Source organism: Rhipicephalus microplus, chromosome 1 (assembly GCF_043290135.1).
Source record: "Rhipicephalus microplus isolate Deutch F79 chromosome 1, USDA_Rmic, whole genome shotgun sequence".
In the NCBI taxonomy this organism is placed as follows: domain Eukaryota; kingdom Metazoa; phylum Arthropoda; class Arachnida; order Ixodida; family Ixodidae; genus Rhipicephalus; species Rhipicephalus microplus.
The window spans coordinates 276758930-276776541 of record NC_134700.1 but is presented as its reverse complement, the minus strand read 5'-3'; the positions used below and the strand labels follow the sequence as shown (position 1 = coordinate 276776541).

Genomic DNA, 17612 nt, shown 5'->3' with positions numbered 1-17612 from the left:
ATTGAAAATGATCGATTTGCATTGAAATCAAGCAGAGACTTGCCGCGGCAGTTCAGTAGTTATAGCACTGCCTTGCTATGCTCGAAGTCGTGGGCTCGACAATTATTCTGCGGCCGCATTGTAGCACGAGAAGTTGGGCGAGTGTAGGTGACGTAAACATTCGTTGAATGTGCAGTGCCTCATCCTGATAGGGACGAAATATGAAAACGCCCCGGAGTCATTCATTAACGTGTCTCTTATTGAATTCGATGTGTTGTCCCCGAGAATGTAATTTTCCTTTTTAACCCACGCGCGCACACGAAATCACAATTCTGTCGTTATTTATACTGCGTCGCGCTCTTGTACACAACCACGTTTACGCGACACACGACCCAGAGTTTGTCCTAGCGCGACCACTAGTTAGCGAGGTCAACTATGTTCAGCGAGTGTTTCCTTTCAAAGTGAATACGAACAACAACAAAAAAAAACACACCCCTCATCCTCCTCCTATATTTCGTGGCACGTGGCTTAACTATAAGCGTACGTGTCAGATCACACGACAGGTGACACTTTTGCTATGCATCCTTAATATTTTCTTGATTAAGTAGGGCGGACGCCTCAGTTACGCGCTTATCTTTTCGAGCTTTGACCTTACGATCGAACCTATTGATTGAGCCGTCAATTTGTCTGAGTGGTTCGGTCGACTAGCTGCTTAGTTCGTGAAGCATTTGCGACTTGCTACAGCTGTCTGCATTGAGGCCCGTCATGAGGCCCGTCAGTCGTCCCCACTGCACGTCAAGCTTTGCCGTTAAACTGAGAAAGGTAACTCGTGTATATGGGGAAACTGTTTACGCTGACATGACGACATCACCTCGCTAGACCGATCAAGCTTCAGCAAAACGTCTGAAATCGTCGCTTGTACAAGATATCTTGTGTGTATGCACGCACTCCAAAGACCCGCTTACTTCAGACAAAGCATTTGCATCAGCAAGTATCGTATGCATCAGAAAGTATTTGTTCACCTAAAATCCCTTTATAAAAGTCGGACGAGTATAGCACTGTGCCCCGGGCCCCGCCGCGGTGGTCTAGTGGCTAAGGTACTCGGCTGCTGACCCGCAGGGCGCGGGTTCAAATCCCGGCTGCGGCGGCTGCATTTCCGATGGAGGCGGAAATGTTGTAGGCCCGTGTGCTCAGATTTGGGTGCACGTTAAAGAACCCCAGGTGGTATAAATTTCCGGAGCCCTCCACTACGGTGTCTCTCATAATGATATAGTGGTTTTGGGACGTTAAACCCCACATATCTATCTATCTAGCACTGTGCCCTATACAAGGAACGAAATTATAACGAAACGCTCAATGATTAAAACTTCACCAAACCTTATGAGAAACAAGCACTTCTTTAACTACGTCACACGGACACTTTTCATCGCGATAAGGGTGATCCGGATCGGTTTTCTTCATCGCCATCAACTTTATGACCGCTGCTACACGGCCCAAGCTAATGCGGTTCGAGCTTTGATCAAAATGCAGCAGGTGGCACTTCCGTGCCGTAAAATATGTCGATGACAAAACTCGGCGTACGATATTTCTATAGAGTCCTTTATCAACAATGTTGTTCGTGCAAGAACCGCTCGAACGTCAAAAAAAAAAAAAACGTTGCGTGCCACTACAAAAACATTTTCATAAATCCATCATTCGATGAAACTTTCATTGCACTTACCTGTATTGCTGTGTAAGATCCATAACCTTCGCTTTTATTACTGATGGCCCCTGCTCGTAGCCGTCCAGTCCCAGAGAAGCGTCAATCTTGTTGTACGCGCCAGAGTTTTGCTTATGGCGCCTCAAGTCTTACAGTCACTCATGCCAGCGGTCAATCATTGTAAAGACTTCTTCATTCGACCACAGAGGGCGCGTACCTTGCGACGAAGTCGAAAAGCTGGCGACAATCGTTATAAGTTTGCTTCGAGGTTCTCCAATAACTCCGACGGTGCGAGAGTTGAACTGAAGGCAGAAGGCAACGGTCGTCTGCTACTCCCGTAACTACATGCGGTTGATAATAATCCTAACATATGCAATAATTCCGACATTTTTCAAATATAAACAGTTAAGAATTTGCTTTTATAGAAACATCTAGCTGTTTAAAAGGGTTTTTATTAAACTATGCTCGACTTTCTTATTTATTGTGCTTTCAACAAGTTCGGTCAGGCAGTGCAGACGACAGCGAAATCACGATCTCTCAGGCAGATCGCAATGCTCGGATCGCGATATTCTTGATCCCGATCACGCCTGATCGCGATTAAAAGTGCCCGTGTGACACCAGTATAAGGGATAGAAACTGAGAAGAGCTTTACCATAACGATAACCCGAAAAGTTTACCTCCTTTACTCTACCAACCAGAAGGTTACCAGAGGCCAGTAGAGACACGATGAAAGGTTAACAAGTGGGTTTGATCTGGTATGCTGCAGTGTACTGTATATTGTGGACAGGGCATCATAAAAAGAGGACAAAGTAAACACAGAGAAAGTGCAGTCAGAATGTGGCCACTGTTGTAGCTGAGAGTGACTGCACAGTGCACGCTAACACTTATTTTTCACAAAAAACAACATCAATGCACAATGCAGCCACATGTGCAGATATGCTGTCCTTGAAAACCGCTAAACTGCCTTTGTCGCACTCAGCCACAATGACTGAGGAGGACAACATTGGAAGGCGATTTCCACGAGCAAAACGATTTCCCCGAACCATGGGCTTTTGACAAAACGAGCTGGTGCTTTTACGAACAATCGTCTTTTTATTACAGTAAGGTCCTTCACACATGATATATTGAAGAGCCTCGGCTAATTCTATGTGCAACGCAAAAGAGTTCTCAAAACGACACTTAGTCAGCCATAGCCGACAAAGCAATTGACGGCCTCGCGTTGGCCGAGTCCTACAAACTTACAAAGCTTGACAGGTGGTAACGGTAGAAACACAGAGATTAAGGAAAGAAGGTGAGCGGTTTCATCGGAATGGCATCTGGTTTGCTGCCCTACTGGACAACCGGCTATGAAAGCCGCCCGCCACGTCCTCGGTCATGTAATCCATTTCTCTTCTCATCTCCCCCTTTTTAAATCCCTCTCCTCATTTCTCACAGGCGCTGAGCCGTGCTACCAATAAAGGCTGCAGAAGTTGCGTCTTTTCCAAATTCCTGAACCTCTCATCGTCTTCTGCTGTCACATACGCGTGGGTGAAGAGAACAATATGTTGTAAAAAAGTGTAAGGAATGAGAAATTTTATTGGAAATATTTTCTGTACATGTACCACCGCTTGGCATGCTTTCATCACCAAGACCAAATGTTTAGCTCACAAAGGCGTGAACAATTTTGCGTGGTATTAATATAGTAAAACTACCATTATTGGGAGGCTTAGTTGAAACGATCCTATAGAGGCTTCAAGTAGCTTTGATGCTACTTCAATACCATCACAGGGAAAAGCAGTGATCTATAGAGGCCCGATTAGCAGTGAGACTATGGAAATGGTGGCTCTATCCACAGTAAAAAAAAACTATATTTACTTCAATAATATTGTTGACTTGCCTCTGTATGCTTGATGTTTTAAAACGCACGCAATATGGATCTTGCATTTTGCACTCCATTGTCTATTCATAGTGTCGTTCATTTCAAAACAAGGCGATGCTGTCGTGTGTTCCTCCAATTGCGAATGCTTACGGAACCACAAAAAAGCTGCACAAGAGAAATTACCATGATCCCTTTTAAAACACTTAAAGGCCTACTCCGGCAATTTTTCGAGGTCAATGATCTCAATGAAATCTGTTAGGCACGTTACTTTGAAGATTTCCATCATTTATGTCAAATTATAGGCTTGAGAGATGCACTGATTGTTTGCAAATGGATTTTAAAAATTGCCCCGATACGCTCACCTCGCTTGCCAGAATTATTGGCAACACTGTCTGCGTGACGTTATGTGTGGCATGTCAACGGAAGTGGCGCAACTGACGGCATCGCTATATTTGGCCGCTACAATGTTTATTCTGCAGCCAAAAGGCGACGATGGCTGTGTTCCAATACTCAACGTAGACGGCTAAATAGACAGCTAAATGAACGGCGGCCATCTTGAGTCCCATTCCAATTCTCATGTAGTCGGCAAATTAGACGGCTCCGAGAAGACCGCATCGTAGACAAATACGATGCAGCCTACTATGCTGTCTAAACAAGATGGCGGCTCAGTGACTCACTTAGATAGATCAAATCTCGCCAGAATGGACGTCTGCACACAAGCACACGCTTTCCCAGACGCTCAATGAGAGTAAAGTTTATTTGTTTTTGATTTCAACACGAAACAAGCCAGAAATTACAACTGTTACGTTTGTTTCTTTAGCTTTTTTCTCTCGACGCGAGGTGGCGCATCGTCGCGTAAAAGCTGTCTAAACGTGTTCCAATTCTCGGACAGCATGGGCTCGGTGCGGTCTTCTAAGCAGTCTGCGTAGATTGTCTACGTGCTGTCTAAGAATTGGAACACAGCCGATAGTAGTGTTTGTCATGGAAAAGCTTCCTTCTTTCCTCTGTGGTGTTTGGCCAGCGGCTTCGATGCTCTGGCTTTCGCCGTTTTCATACTCCGCGCCGGCAGCACCAGTATACCTGCTGTAGTAACAACAGTAACACCTGCTGTTTTCTAAGTATTTACCAGTCAACTTCCTGGTTCGCTTCCTACATTTTGTATCGACATTCTTCACGTACAAGTAGCTGAAAACCTTCCTAGCCCAACGCTCTTCCCCCATTTCTCTCAATCGCTTCTCAAATTTTATCTTGCTGCTAGCTTCCCTGCCCTCAAATGACGTCCATCCCATATCACCTTGTACTCCCTGATTTGGTGTATTCCCGTGAGCTCCTAAAGCAAGCCTACCTATTCCACGTTGCTTAATTTCTAATCTTGCTTGAACTTCTGATCTCATGCACAAGACGGCATTGCCGAACGTCAGCCCAAGAACCATTACCCCTTTCCATATTCCTCTCACAACATCATACCTATTGTAATTCCACAGTGCCCTATTTTTCATGACTGCTGCATTTCTGTTACCTTTAGTCGTCACGTATATTTCGTGTTCCCTCAGATACTCGGTCCCATTGCTTATCCATACGCCCAGAAATTTGTATTTATCTGTTATCTCTAGCGTGACCTCCTGTATCCTAAGCTCACTACCTTCGTTGTCATTGAAAATCATGACTGCTGATTTTTCCTTACTGAATCTAACATCTAACCAATCTCCCTCATTACCGCAGATGTCCATCAATCTCTGCAAATCTTCCTTGTTGTTGGCCATTATCACTATATCATCTGCGTACATTAATGCTGGTAGTGCCTGATCAATAAGTTTTCCTTGTTTGACTAAAGAGAGGTTGAAGCCCAGCCCACTTCCCTCTAATTTTGCCTCTAATCTTTGTAGGTACATCATGAATAATAAGGGTGACAGGGGGCACCCCTGCCTAAGCCCCTGTTTTACCTCTGCAGGCTTGGATACCTGTTTTACCCACTTTATAACTACCTTGTTACCTTTATAGATACCCTTTAAAAGATTAGTGACTACATGTTCCATGCCTAGTGTGTCCAGTATTCCCCACAATTCCTCTTGAACCACGCTATCGTACGCTCCCTTGATATCCAAAAATGCTAGCCACAGGGGCCTGTGTTCCTTTTCTGCTATTTCAATGCACTGCGTCAGTGAGAACAGATTGTCTTCCAACCTCCTGCGTTTCCGAAACCCATTCTGCAGTTCCCCCAGCACCCCCTCATCCTCTATTCATGCCTGCAGTTTTTCCTTTATAATCTGCATCGCCAGCCTGTAGACCACTGATGTCACTGTTATAGGACGGTATTTGTTTATGTCAGCTTTGTCCCCCTTTCCTTTATAGATCAACGAAGAGCACAGCTGTGCCTCTAGTGGGAGCAATGAACACTAGCGTACACACCGGCACAACGACAAAAGACCCCTCCCCCCCCCCCCCCCCGCGGCAAAGGGAGCAAGCTTCTAAAAAAGTGCTCCTTTCTACATAATTGAAGGGTAAAATTCTATTTCCTCGCTGTGTGTAGTACTTCTAAGCACTAAATTTATTTACCGATGACGGTGCCACTTGAGATTTAGTATGAATTCTCTTATCGGTGATGGAGCAAAAAAACATGCGCGGCTGCTGTTCGACGGGGGTAGCTGACGCGCATATGCGCAGTTAGTTTTTATCCGATGATTGGTGTGGCCCTTGGCGTTGCGTTTTATTTCTAGCGTTTTATGTTGTTCGCTTCTGTAAGTCACTGCAGTTGCTGTAGCTATAGTGTACTGCTGTACGGTGCCGCAGTAACTGTCATACCGGTGAAGGCATCGATTTATGCAAGTCCCCCGGCGATGGAAGGTAGATTCTTTTTGCCAATGCCCGCATGTTTGTTATTCTTTGTTCGCCATTTCACTCTCAGGTCTCATTACCGCTGTCAGAGTTGTGTATTTGTGTACTATACCTACATTTGCACTGATCCTGCACGTGCTCGAATGTTTGCGCGTCTCTGGACTTTTGTTTCACCGTGATTTCCTTGCGAGCAAAAAAAAAAAACACATCCTTGCATCCTCAGCTTGACCGCACTATGTCGTAATGCAAGTGTTAAGCCCTGCCCGGCGAAAGGAGGAGTTGTAATTCGAAGCTGTCACTGAATCACCTCATGCTGATTTTTACGACTGTTTGATTTGTGGGGTTTAACGACCCAAAACCACCATTTGATTATGAGAGACGCCGTAGTGGAGGGCTCCGGAAATTTTGACCACCTGGGGTTCTTTAACGTGCACCCAAATCTGAGTACACGGGCCTACAACATTTCCGCCTCCATCGGAAATGCAGCCGCTGCAGCCGGGAATTGAACCCGCGACCTGCGGGTCAGGAGCCGAGTAGCTTAGCCACTAGACCACCGCGGCGGGGCTTTACGACTGTTTTGTAATGTTAGTTCCTACAAACGAGACAAGCTTTTATGTTCATTTTTCCTCTGAAAACGAAGGCATGCCGTTTGCGAACTCGTGATAATGGTTCTAACACGAAGAGGAATAAACTTTATTATCAGAAACGAGCAGACTTAGGTGGCCAGTCCTAGGCCTACCATGAGGGTACGTGAAGGGCTTGCCTCGACGCCGCCTCACGGGCGTGCTGGGTCCCCCAGGTTTGGTCATGAAGAACGGGGCTCTACAGAGCCTCATGAACCTTCGACGAAAGGGTCGTGGTGTTAGCGTGTCTGTACTGTGCCGGGCACTCCCACAGTCTATGCGGAAGCGTAGCCGGGTGAGTGCCACAGCCTCGGCAGTGGATAGATTTTTAATTGAAACATGATTGCTGGTTTGCTGTCAATATCATTGTTCCCCGTAATCACTCGTGCATTGTTTTTACTGGTGCCAGCTGCCAATGAATGCTTTTCGGTTCTATGTAACGTTTTTAGGCACATGTACTATGTTCTGAAGGGCAATTTGGTGTCTTGCTGGTCGTATTGACGCGCTTAAAACAAGCGGGCGGCAGATAACGTGACACCCGTAGCCTTACGCGAGCCCCGGCTTCTTTCGCCCACTTATGTTTTAAAGAGATAGCCATAGAATAAATAATCAGACGAGGCAACCGCGTAAGCGCATATTCACCAGGTACGGAACAAAAAGGGTGGCCATTTGTTTTTTTTTTCTACCTAAAAAACAAAAAAAAAATTCTTTTTCGATTCCTGTTTACGCAGCGTCATCTCTTGAGTGCCCTCGGCAGTTCGATGCGCTACGCTGCTTATATTGCGTATCGTTGTAAAGGCTGCAGTTTCCCTTCTGTAACTTGGTTCTTTATTTTATGGGTGGCTAGGGAACACTTGTGCAGCGCGAGCAGTCAGTATTTTGTTTTCCTCAATCGAAAAGCTCGCTAGTAGACGCTGCTTGCGTTGACGTTGTGAGGCGAGAGAAGGGGTGGCGGTGCGTAGCAGAGGAAAGAGGAGGGTGGGGCGAGCATGTCTGGAGGAGTGGGAGCGAGCGTAGGCTAGCAGACGCTGCCTGCGCCGACTTGCGTGGGGAGAGAGGGAGGGGGCAAGTTGGAAAGGAGGTGGACGGGGGGTGCATGCTCAATGTGCGTGTAAGCACCGCGGGGAGGGATTCCTAATGGAGAGAGGGGGGGGAGCGAGGGTTGCCTAGCAGACGCTGAATGCGTGGGCGTTGCGAGGCGAGATAGTGGGGAGCGTATTAAAGGAGAGTGAGAGGATGTGTATGCGCAGTAAGGGTGGTCACGCCGCACACCGGATTGAGCTCGACCCTAAGCAGCCTCGCATCTAAAACAAAAAAAAAAAAAAGCTGAGAGGCCACTTGAGCTTCACCTTCGAGAGCTTCGCCGAAAACAATGGCAGAACACCAATTTTTCGTTCGCAACTAAAGGTGCCGATTCGGGCTTTTCTGCGAAAAACAAGATCTTCAGCTCTGTCGCGTTAAAAAACAAAGATAAACAATGTCAGCGCTTCGAAACCTGTGACGGTTGGCGTCATCGCATTGCTTTTTTTTACCCTCAACCTATGTATGGGCTTTCTTTCACGTAATTAACTATTTTTCAAATATTATATATCAGTGCCTTAAATCTTGCCGGCACATCGCTCGCGTGTAATTCTGAATTATCTCAAGTCACTGCATAGTGCTACCATTGACTTGACACTCCCCACATCGCTTATAAAGTTCGTATACCTTTTTTTTTTTTTTGTCACCTTGCTGGCATCGAGCCTACATGGCGCTACGTTCCTGTGGACTTGAACAATGCTTACATCTTTTCGCAGTATATCACAAATTGATCCGAAAGCTTATCGACACATAATGAAATGTCCATTATAACTTACTTCGAATTGGGGGATTCCGCGAGCTGCCATTCAATATTCGCACTGAGTGCTCGCTCGTGCTGTTCTCTGTTCGACGTCATTTATTCAGGCGTTCGATTAAAGCCGCGATGTGCGGCTCTGCGCAATACGGGCTTTACACGTTACTTCAAATGCCACCACTTGTAGCTCGAACCGAAAACCCTTGGTCATACCGTGTGGGCACTCTGGGTTTTCCTTCCCACGCTTGCACTCATTTTGTTTCATTTCAGCGCCTGTCGGCATGCCCTCAAGTAGATCGACGTCGTTCGTTACGCACGTGCAACTCTGAGTGTCGTCATGCAATAACTCGGTGACATGGAGCATGCGTGGGGGCAGCGAGTCAAGCGGCCGGTCGACCAGCCCCGGGCCAATGGGCTGGCGAGGCGAGCACCCGGGGGCCGGCCCGGGTTCCGCCTCCGGGCCGACAAAAAGGGCCGCGCTTTCGAGTGCGCGCAGTAGCCTGCTTCCTCGAAGGGCCGCGGCGCAGCCGAGTTGAAACTCCGCGCCGAGACGCCGTGCCGGACCTTCGGACAGTCCAGCCGGTGAGGTTGACCATTTCTGTAGCTGTCTATGCATTCGTGTCGGTGTTTTTGTACAGTGCGCGTCAAAATTTTACAAGGCACTAGCTGTCGGAAAACCTTAAGTTAAATCAACCGCGTCAAGCGATCGCTTGTGTACGTGTTAATGCACAGGCGCACATGTACCCTGACAATGGTTCCTTATCTCCTTTTAATCTCTTCTCTTAGTAAAGCGTAGCAAATCGGTAGCGTGTCTGGTTCACCTCCCTGCATTTTATCCTTTCCATCTTTCCACTCGAAATTTTCTGAAATTTGGGACTGTATTCGGCCGAACAGCACAGGTACATGTTATTAGCACGCCGGGAATATCAGTTCGAGGCTGTCTGCCGAAGCAGCGTCTTTTGGTTCCCGAAAGTTTGACCCTTACTGCACTATCCGTGTCAAATGAAACCTGAACACTGGCAAGCCTTGGTGACGGTATAGTGCGTGCCTTCCACTTATCACCATGAACAGGCACACATTTATGCGCAGAGATGCTGAACAGGATGCGTGCGCCTGCCAACGGTGATAACTGGATGGCACGCACTATACCATCGCGAGGGCTTGCCGTTGTTTGGGTTTCATTTGACGCCGGATAGTATACTAGCATTTTTAGGTGCATATGCATTCACGCTCTCTTCTGATTCATCAACCGCGTTCAGTCACGAATCGCAGCAGTTGGAAGCTGCGAAGAACGGTGTCGTGGGTTTGACACCCGGTGGCCACACTTTCATAGGGACAAAGTGCAGATGTACAGTATGGTCCGCTGTTAGGGGGAACACTCGAATGCACACCACCAATATTCCTGGCCCTCTAAGAGCAAGTGGATTAGGAAGCAATCTTCATGCAAGTCAATAGTCTGTCAAGAGAAGTCGGAACTTTTCACCACCAGTAGTCTTATGCATATCTAAGCCGCTATCCTTCCGTAAGACAGCGAAATCTAAACATGCTGCTCACACAGGTGTTCCCTTTAACAGTGGATCCGTCTGTACATGAGGTAGCAATTTAAGGCGCGTTATACAGAATGCCACGTATAAAATCTATTCCGGGGTATTCTACTATACGGCGTCTCTGATAGAGACGCCATAGTAGAATGCCCCGGAATGGTCAGTGGCGTAGCCCAGGGGTGACACACCAAGCCTGGGCACCCCCCCCCCCCTAGATTTTTAAAGCCATGCATACAAAGTGAAATAGGAACATTTGAAGGAGTTGTACCCCTCCCCCTGATAATACGAAAGTGCCCCCGTTATATATATATATATATATATATATATATATATATATATATATATATATATATATATATATATATATATATATATATATATATATATATATATATATATATATATATCGTAAAGTACCGGTGCGTCCTTGATTGTACAGAGGATTCATTTGGTAAGGGAAGCCGTGGCATCATCGTATTTGAGTAAAATGCGAAAACCCATGTACATTGAATTTAGGAACTATGTCAGTTTCTCCACCTAATAGTAAGGCGCCAATCGGAAATTCGAAGAGGTACTCTTGAACGTCTGACGTAGTAAGTCACCGTTGCCACGTATAACCGTGAGAGTTTTGGTCAATTACCATCAGTTTTACAAAGAGTGGAATCATACATAAGCTAGGAGAATAGTTATTGAGGTCAATGAGAGGTCACAAATACTAACTACGTAATGCAGCATGCCATAGCTGAAAGTGGTTGTCCAGTATGCGGCAAGCAGTGCCAAAGGCTTCCACTAGATCGCTAAAAATCGACGTTGAATTGTCGTCCCCTGTCAGCAAAGAGTTTGTCTTGCATCTACAAAGATTCATTACAAACTAGCAGTTCTCTTTATGAACTTAGTTGTCCAAGCGGAAGTTAATGGCTGCTATACATTGTACCATATGTATGATGAGCGCTTAAGGGGCTATTGACAGCTAAGTTCAGAAATATAGTGAAGATTCAAACATATTTCTCTTCAGCTCTAACAACTCTACTCCGACCAGCCATGCGCTTTAAAAGGTTGGTGATTTGATGAGAACGTAACATACACATACATATAATTATATTGAATTGTGACCTCTAATATTTATATTAGTATTGTTAAGTAACCCATTAGCCGAACCACACCACATCGCATCACATCACTCACTGAAAGAGAATTGCGATAAGAAATTTCCTCTGGTTGTTTTACCGGCGTTTTCGAGGAAGGGCTTTTGGAAGGGGCGGCTTTCAACTCTACCTCAATAGAGTACCATGTGCTCTATATCGTTAGCCACTTTTTTCTAAACACATGCTTTCAGCAGAAAGCTGGTCATAGCGATCGCCTTCACCGCTGTTATAAAACCCGGAAATTAGACATCCTTTTTACTACAAGTCTTAAATACGTTAAAGTTACGTTACTCTTACTGGACATGAACGAACGTGGCTTTTGGAGGGTTCGAGCTCCGCGGACGCAGACACGATTTGCGAGAAAATAAAAGCCATGTACTTCGTGCATGACCAATCAAGCCCGCTGTGAAATGAAAATCTCCTCTGGAATCAGGTTATACGTACCTAACCATGAATGATGCATGTTGCGGGGCTGTTAGTTTCAGCCTGCACTTCCTGTTTAAACTTGATCAAAGCTGCACTTTGGTAGCATGCGAAAATCGTCACATATAAAGACGCAAAATTGTTCGGCGGATATATATATATATATATATATATATATATATATATATATATATATATATTATGATCTAACAAACAATACTGCGAGGACAGTATAGAAGTCATTAGATCTAATGGTAATGGAAATGTGAAAAAAGAAAAGTGCGAGAAAAAATACCATACAGTGGGCAGAAACCGAACCTGTGACCTTCGAATAACGCTCAGTTGGTAGAGCATCAAATGCGTTATTTGAAGGTCACAGGTTCGGCTCCTGCCCATGGCGAGTTATTTTTCGCTTACTTTTTTTTTCTTCACATTTACATAATAATTCGGTTTAATACGTTCCCCTATACTTTCCTTGGCAATATATATATATATATATATATATATATATATATATATATATATATATATATATATATATATATATATATATATATATGTGTGTGTGTGTGTGTGTGTGTGTGTGTGTGTGTGCCGAGAGGCTTCATGTATATTTAATGTACGCACGCAGTTCAGCGTACTTATGAAGATCACAGTATGCAAGGTTGTTTAGTTTACTGTCGCACCAACAGACCCCCGTCAGTTGATTGTCAGTCGATTATGCGGAATGCCGGTCGCACTAATCGGAGGAGTATAGGGTTTGCGACGCCGTCTCCTGACGGCAAGAATGAACTGTCTTTAGTTCTCATTGCTCCTTGCCATTATCTGTACGGATTCGTATCCGCGATGTTGTCACGCCGTATGAACTGGAGTATGCCCATAGACTTTGCTCATGCGTTATAAGCTCTACAGTGTACCTATGATTTTTTTTCTTTTATTCTTCTTAATATTTAGCATCTTTGTGTGTATGCTGCAGATTACTACCATGATGTTGGAATAGTCGACTCTAACGTAGCCTACCTTTCGATATTTCTTGCCATACATAAATAAAAAATATCAACTAAAGAAGCTCGCAGGTATGGCACTGATAAGCGTCCGTGTTTTTCGGCTTCTGAGCCGCCAGCCAGTTCAACCGAATATAATTGTTACGTATACCCGCGTGCTACCACTCGGTGCTAAGAAGCGCCTTGCATCGGGACATTCTAGAATGTTTTCGTCCGTTGTAATTAGATCACGAGTACCATAGAGGAATATGCATAAAGAGCGGACACTCCCATAGGGCCCTGCGGCCGAGCCACTGCGCTGCTTTCAGCGCCACCAGTGGCTGGTCAGACCCGATAATGTCTTCAGCATGAATGAAATAACAAAAGGTTTTCTTTTCGATGCTGGGATCTGAACCCGTATCCGTATGCCCCGAAAGCGAGTGTCTTTACCACTAGGCTGCACACCCATGCTTCTACGGAAGGAATACATTTACAGCACATCTATAACACATGTGCACCCTTTGTGCAAAATAAATGCAGAAAAACATTTTCTTTTCAGGCTTTACCAAATTTTTCGGTAAAGCATTAAACGTCCACAGCGGCACACGTTGTAAAGCGGATGTGGAAAATTGCACAAAGAAATAAAGTGTCTTCTTTGCAAGAATTTGATGCTAAACTTAGGTTTTTATTGACCCCTGAGGCGGCTATTATATGTCGTGGCAGGAGAGTAGAGTTGAGCATGGGCGCGCCATCTAGCGGTTGGTCAGAGCCTATGTTGTTGGGCTGCGAAAAGGCTCGAGTGGCCACTCTTTATATCGCATGTTTCTCTGTGAGCATGGTACGTCCGCCTCGCTGGTGCAGTGATCACATTGCTCTGCGGCTGACCCACGGATGGTCGGTTCAAGTCCTTCCGCGGCAGTTGCATTTCGATGGAGGCGAGATGTGCGAGGCCAGAATACTGCGCGATGCGAGTGCACGTTGAAGAATATAAGGTGGCAGGAACTTCCGGAACATTCTGTGACAGCTTGCCTGATAATCATATCACGCTTTTGGTGCGTAAGATTCCGGGTATTATGATCACGTCCACCACACGAACATCGTGTAGTTCATTCTGAAACGCTTGCGGTCACAAGTGATTGTGCTGTAATGTACCGTGGCTCACGTACAAACAGTTTTAAAGAAACCCCGGGTGGTCGAAATTTCCGGAGCCCTCCAATATACGGCGTCTCTCATATTCATATGGTGGTTCTGGGACGTTAAGCCCCACATATAAACAGTTGACTCGTCCATCTGCAGACAAAAAATTCGTCGACCGACGACCATGCCCACCTCTGTCATCATACTGCCTGTTTTGCTTTTGCCGGGCACTCGCTCACCCAACAAAAAGCTTGTCGCCTGTTTCACCCTATAACAACCACGCGACATTGTTACGACGATCACTGGTGTGCATGCGCTCGGGGGAGGGGAGCAGGAGGGCGTTTTCAAAAAAAAAAAAAGCGAGTCTTCTTGTTTTGTTTTCGCCCGTAAAACTCATTTAATAAAAGCCCGAGGGCTGGCCAATTACGGAGCAGTGTGTAGTCAGCAAAACTCCGTGAACGCAGGCCGTGAATATCCATTCGTTTTCATGCTGCGTTAGCATTTTTGGGTTCCAAATGCGCAGTCGACCAAAAGAAAACCCAGAGAAATCTGTTTCACTAACCCCCTAACCACACCATCTTATTTCGTGGGACACTGCATTTACATTGTTATGCCTCGCATATTCTGGGCTTGGCCCCGGGTGGTCCCTCAGGTTTGCGGAATCACTAATGGGGCAGCAGCGGGCTGCTCGGGTCGGCTCCAGAAAGTTAACCCTTGGCCGTCTATAGTTCTCCGAAGTCACCGGGGAACCTACGAGTTATTGGTTGCCGTTAAGAACAAATAGACAGGTTGAGGGAGGGGGGGGGGAGAGGAGGCTTGTTTTTTTTTTGCTAACTCCAATAAACGTGTTCCTCTTTCTCTTTCTTCGTTGTTGTGCTTATCAAATCCCAGTAAATGACAAGCATCGTAAAACCACCAATGTTTGCATAAATTATGAAGTTTCCTCATGCGCCCCAAGCAGATTCGCCATGTGTTACTGAGCTGAACACCGAATAACCATAACAAGATACCCCCCCCCCCCCCCATCACCACTAAAAAAAAGCAGTGTGACATTCGCGAGAAAAAAAGTGAAATATAACAAATTTTTAATTCTCGAAAATAGTTTTGTTGTAACGAAAAATGCCACTCAAATACAGTTGAAAAATCACTAATTGTTTTGTACAGGGAAACTACGCACAACTGTAAACAAAAACCAATATTTACTTTTTAACATTCCATCCAGCGTCGTTTATCATCGGTGGAATCCACATTTGACAGAGCATGATTAGAATAACTTGTTGATCACCCCAACGTATGCGTGACTTCAACACTACCGAAAATAATCGACAAATGCGCTAATAGTAAGCGGTGAACGCACTGGTTGTGGATGGTTGGTTTCTAAAATAACTATAATTGCTAGAAAAATGCAAATAAGACACGTCCTCCCTAAAACAAAAAAAAAGGAAAACGCGGCAAGCAACTAGTGAACTACACAAGTGGCACGAGCCCTATCCCGCATATGAGAAGAGGGAAATGGCAACTCTGCCCCAAAGCAACGAATAAATTTAAAATAACGGTCAGTCCTGCCTTACGACACTGTCACCGCAATATGCCGGTCGCAGGCAATCGCTCAACGCTCTCATTTGCATAAATAACCCTTTAAAAAAGCTATGAGCCTCGCGTGAAAACATGTCTTTTTTCCAATTGTGTGACATCGGTCGGAAATGAAAGTTTACTTTCTTGACAGCTATGAATCGACATAAAGAACGGGAAAGTGTGTTGGCAAAGATAAATTATGGTGCTAGAAACTTCATTAGCTTGTTTTTGCTGAAAAGTCCCATTAATTTTTTGAGTATTCATATAACCTATGATCACTTTCTTTCTCTTTCTTTAGCGAATAAATCGAAGGCAGCTTATTGCCATTTTATTTAGTTTCGACCCATAGAAAGAACGAATGAAAAAAAAAACTTTATTTTTATCCTGTGGAACCAGGCGAGATCACGCACCCAGCACACGGGACCAATATGCAGGCCCGCGATGTGGCCGACAAGCACGGCTTAGTTACGACCCATGACTGCCGCTCACTTGTTGTTTACTCAGTGGACATACACGACGATTCAGTATTATTCATCACACAATAGGAGTATCCTTTTAGGAGTAGTGTTTAACTCTGATCTATTGATAAACGATTAGCCAATCTCATGGAAACACTTTCATTATGTTCCTTCGAGCACGCTGATAGGGGAATGTGAAAGTAACCCCTCTTTCGACCGTGCGCTTTTTCAGGCTGTGGACGATATTGAGACAAGTTTAGTGTTTTAAAATGCAAGCAGTTTGCGCTGCAGCGCCAGGAGACATAATATTATTAAAGATGGGCTTTACTCAAATGACTCAAGTGGGTAATAAGGCATGCCTATCCAACAGCGTAATTTTTTTTTATTATTTTGTCCCTTGATCGAAGGATAATGTTTTTGACCCCGACGGCCATCACAAGTTCCATCATCATCGCCACAACTTCCCACTGCCGTTTTATAGGTCTGAATGCAGAACTCGCAGAATACCTTATGCCTTGGCCTATAGGACGATTAAAGGCGAAAACCATGTATACTTTGTTTCGAATCAATGTATTTCCACCTCTCCTTCCGCAGAAAGCTTTCTGCACTCGGTTTTATATGGCCTCCGTGATCGTGTCCTACCTCTTACAAATCAATTGTCATGTGATGACGTCACGTGATGACGTAATGTGCTTACGTAATCATGCGACGATTCTTTTTTTGCATCACTCCTGGTGACGCCACCACCACTGCTCACATTTTGCAATAGATGAAGCACATAAGGCTTCCGTTTCAATAAATTGTAGTTTCGTGGCTATCAATCAGTGCCGTGAAAGGCGCGAAGACACGTTAATGTAACTTTACGCATGAAAAGCATGTTGTAAGACACATTACATATTTAAGACCCGTCTCTATTTAAGTTAAGCACGCCGATGTTTGTGTCATGCCAAGTGAACGTGGCAGTAGAAACCGGGAACTTTTTTTTGGCTACCCTCCCTGCCTCTCACTCAATCTTATTATCTCTCTCTCTTTCTCTCTTAACGTGGCAGGCTGCCAGCGAAAGACGACGTAAAGTATCTCGAAAGCACCCCAATTTCGCTCTGTGATATTGAGGTTTAGAGAGGTTCTCAAAGCGCGTTTGAGGTAGGTACAGTTCGCATGGAACGTCATGTGGACATTTGGCATCATGTGGACAGGACTGCCTGGCATTATAGGACCCGAGAATATATTGAATTATCAATATAGATTAAAGGATTCGGATGGCACCGTCCTTTGTCGTAGTTTTCCTGATTTTTCTTTTCCTGAATATCTGATAAACTGACCAAAGATGACACAACAAAGAATGAGTAATTCAATAAGTTTCCACATGCAAAATATTCTGTGGACTCCCTTTTGCTGCAAGTATTCCGTAGACTGGAAAGTACTGAGAAGGCGCAAGAAGAAAACTAGGGCTTAATCAAGCTGTGCAGGACGGGATTTTCTGTGTAAGTGTATGGAGTGCAGGACACATAGCACTTAA

The 17612-nt window shown here is 45.0% G+C and overlaps 1 protein-coding gene across 5 annotated transcripts in view; it reads left to right on the top strand.

Moving 5' to 3' along the window:
- LOC119188228 (uncharacterized) overlaps nt 1-17612 on the top strand; it is an 83373-nt gene that overhangs the window by 37279 nt on the left and 28482 nt on the right. Inside the window, exons 1-2 of one of the 5 annotated variants that reach the window (XM_075895317.1) lie at nt 6268-6380; nt 9099-9410. The exons of 3 other annotated variants lie outside the window; for them this stretch is intronic. Coding sequence is in view for 1 of the 2 variants with exons in the window: in XM_075895311.1 (XP_075751426.1) it covers nt 6357-6380 (24 nt within the window). In the remaining variant the exon portion in view is untranslated. Of the gene's footprint in view, nt 1-6248; nt 6381-9098; nt 9411-17612 lie in introns of those variants that run through there. One more of the 5 variants, XM_075895311.1, reaches the window with a different exon arrangement.